The 2,683-nt window shown below is 34.9% G+C and overlaps 1 protein-coding gene across 1 annotated transcript; it reads right to left on the bottom strand.

Moving 5' to 3' along the window:
- Positions 1-1,379: 1,379 nt before the first annotated feature.
- LOC120110382 lies at positions 1,380-2,272 on the bottom strand. The gene is made up of 3 exons (XM_039125204.1): positions 2,217-2,272; positions 1,999-2,106; positions 1,380-1,892 (listed from the first exon to the last, which is right to left on the bottom strand). The coding sequence occupies exons 2-3, from the start codon at positions 2,035-2,037 to the stop codon at positions 1,530-1,532; spliced, it is 402 nt and encodes a 133-aa protein (XP_038981132.1). The 5' UTR covers positions 2,038-2,106; positions 2,217-2,272; the 3' UTR covers positions 1,380-1,529.
- Between the last annotated feature and the right edge of the window lie 411 nt (positions 2,273-2,683).

Here is a 2,683-nt window from a genome sequence, read left to right as displayed (position 1 = left end):
CGGCTAAACATAAATAGGAGAAAGTATTAGCATCCACTGCTCTTCATAATCTATAATCCACTTTCTTCTCTTAACTTTGCCCATCATTTAATGATCAACCTTTGTCTTAGAAAAAACTCAAGCCCTTTCAAATAGATAGATTAACAATGCCAGAGCTAGAAATAGAAGATTCATGCTAAAACATTCCAGGTCTAAGCTCAACCAAGGAACCATCAATCCATTAATGCTAAATTTAAGATGCCTAAGATTCTCCCAAGAATTGTCAATAATAGAAGAACCCACTGGTGAAAATTATATAGCTACCTTCAGATTATCCATAGAATCAACAACATTCTCCTCTACTAGGAAACTAACTCAAGTCTTCTAATAATTCTACTTATCAATTCAACTTCATCATTAGATCTTATTAGAAAAATAAGGTCCAATACATCCAGATTTGATTCTTTTGGTAGATGATCTAAATCAAAGAAATTTCTTATAAATGAAAATGAATGTCTTAATTCTAAATAAGAACATCAAGTTTTTTTGTCAAAATATCAACTACTCTTAATTAACCGATCTATCATAAGATTAGATCATAAACAACTCTAATCCACCCCTAGTAGAATATTCATCAAAGTCGATTGATAACCTCAATTTCTTTCAATCAGATAGAGAGTTGATAGTAATTAAGAAGTTCAAGCTTCAGATTTAGGAGAAAAGTGGTCTGTACCAAAATATTTTAGATCAAGATCAAATTCGATGATCCATTAATTTTAGTCTTAAGATGTTAAAAACACTACCAGAAAACACGCGTATAGTGACGGAGATTCCCGTCACTATACCGTGTTTCCGGTTACTAATATGGAATTTGTGACCGGAGCTCCCGTCACTGACTTGGTTACAAAAACACGCGTCACTAAATTAGCAGTGACGGCGGCGATTCCCGTCACTAACCTCCGTGATAGAACCGCCGTCACTAAGCCGTTACAAATTCAAGAATTAAATATTTAAGAAATTATGTATTTCCCGTCACTATCCAGTTGCGGAGTTAGTGACGAAGGTAGTTTGGTCACTAATCTGTCACGACCTTTAGTGACAGATTTAGTCGTCACAGACATGGTCACACATTTTGTCACTACATTTGTCATTAATCCCGTCACTGACCTAGTGATAAGTTTACGGTCACTAATTGGTTACAAACGCGCTGAGCAAAATCAATTTTTATTGACCAAAATCCTGTCACTAAGTTTATGACTGCTCGTCACAATACTTGGTAAACAATTTAGTAACTAAAATTTGGTCACCGGATCACAATCTAATAACCTGGTACATTTGGTACATTGATTGGCACATAATAATAATAATAGTAATATCATTAATAGCAAAGGCATTCAACATTACGCAAAAGTCATTTTAAATGTCATTCAAAATTGGCATCAACATGTCCTGAATCCATCAAAATCAAAGTCTAAAAATATATCATAAAGATCAACAGAGATTTCATTCCTCCTAGGAATGCAAAGACCTATCATCTAAGGCAAAAACAATTATAATGAAGCATGATTAGCAGAACTAGAATCACCATTACTCCCCCGATCTGCATGCCTTGGTCCAAAGCCAATCTCTTCTCTCATCTTTTGAAGAACCTCCTCTTGCCATTTTTTCTTTTCCTGCTCAAGAATACGTAGAAGGTCTTCATGAGTGTACAGCTCTGGAGCTTGACCTGTAGAGGTGGAAGCAGATGATGATTGCCCAATAATTCCAGTGAGATCCTCTAGGGGACTAAAGCCATAGACATGGCCATGAGTTGGGACACCAGTTGCCTCAAACCACAAGTCATAATCACGTGGAGGAGCATCTGAGGTGGAGGCATCACCATATTTTTTGGAGTATTCAGCTGAATACTTTGCCTGCAAGTTGATTTAAAGAAGAGAAAAAACATTATGGTGGATCAAACAAGAGATAAACATGAGCAAGCTCAATAATATTTATGAATCATAAAAAAATTATACTTACCATGACAACTTCACTTCTCTTATCTATATATCCTCCCATGCCTTGCTTTGTTTTATGCGTCCGATTAAAAGATTCAACTATTGTTGGCTCCCTACCTAACTTTAATTTCTACAAAAGAGAAAAGAAAAAATTCATTAACATATAATGGGCTAATTTAAGATGATTGAACAATAATATAAAAATTATTATAGAAATCTAATTGAATAAATATATGTACCCAATCGTTCGTCATGATTGACAAATGTGATTGATCCTCCACAGTTTATAGAAAATGGGTTTAAGATTTTTTAAACAGAGCTTATTTTAGACAAGTCTCTCCACTCAAGCAAGTTGGACTGCAAATGGACAACAAGGAGAACATAAATCAAAGTAGCAATTAAAATTTTGAAATTCTAATTCTATCAGCAGAGTAACAAATAGATGCATTTACTAACCAGAAGAACACCTACATACATACATACCAAAACCAAAAAGAGAAGGGAAAATCCCTCCTCTCGGGAAACATATGTTTAATCAACATACAAATGGCAGTGGTATCATTATTGCAGAAAGTGCGCTAAGGAAATCAGTGAATAAAAATTGCAAAATTACAACATCTAGTCAGAACGTTATAGTTGCAGACTGCACTCATCCAAATATATTTAAAAGTCTTTTGAGGCTGGTGGTGGTGGCTTTCTGGTAACTG

The sequence above is a fragment of the Phoenix dactylifera genome, chromosome 4 (genome assembly GCF_009389715.1).
Source record: "Phoenix dactylifera cultivar Barhee BC4 chromosome 4, palm_55x_up_171113_PBpolish2nd_filt_p, whole genome shotgun sequence".
Classification (NCBI taxonomy): Eukaryota; Viridiplantae; Streptophyta; class Magnoliopsida; order Arecales; family Arecaceae; genus Phoenix; species Phoenix dactylifera.
This window is presented reverse-complemented; position numbering and strand designations above follow the sequence as displayed.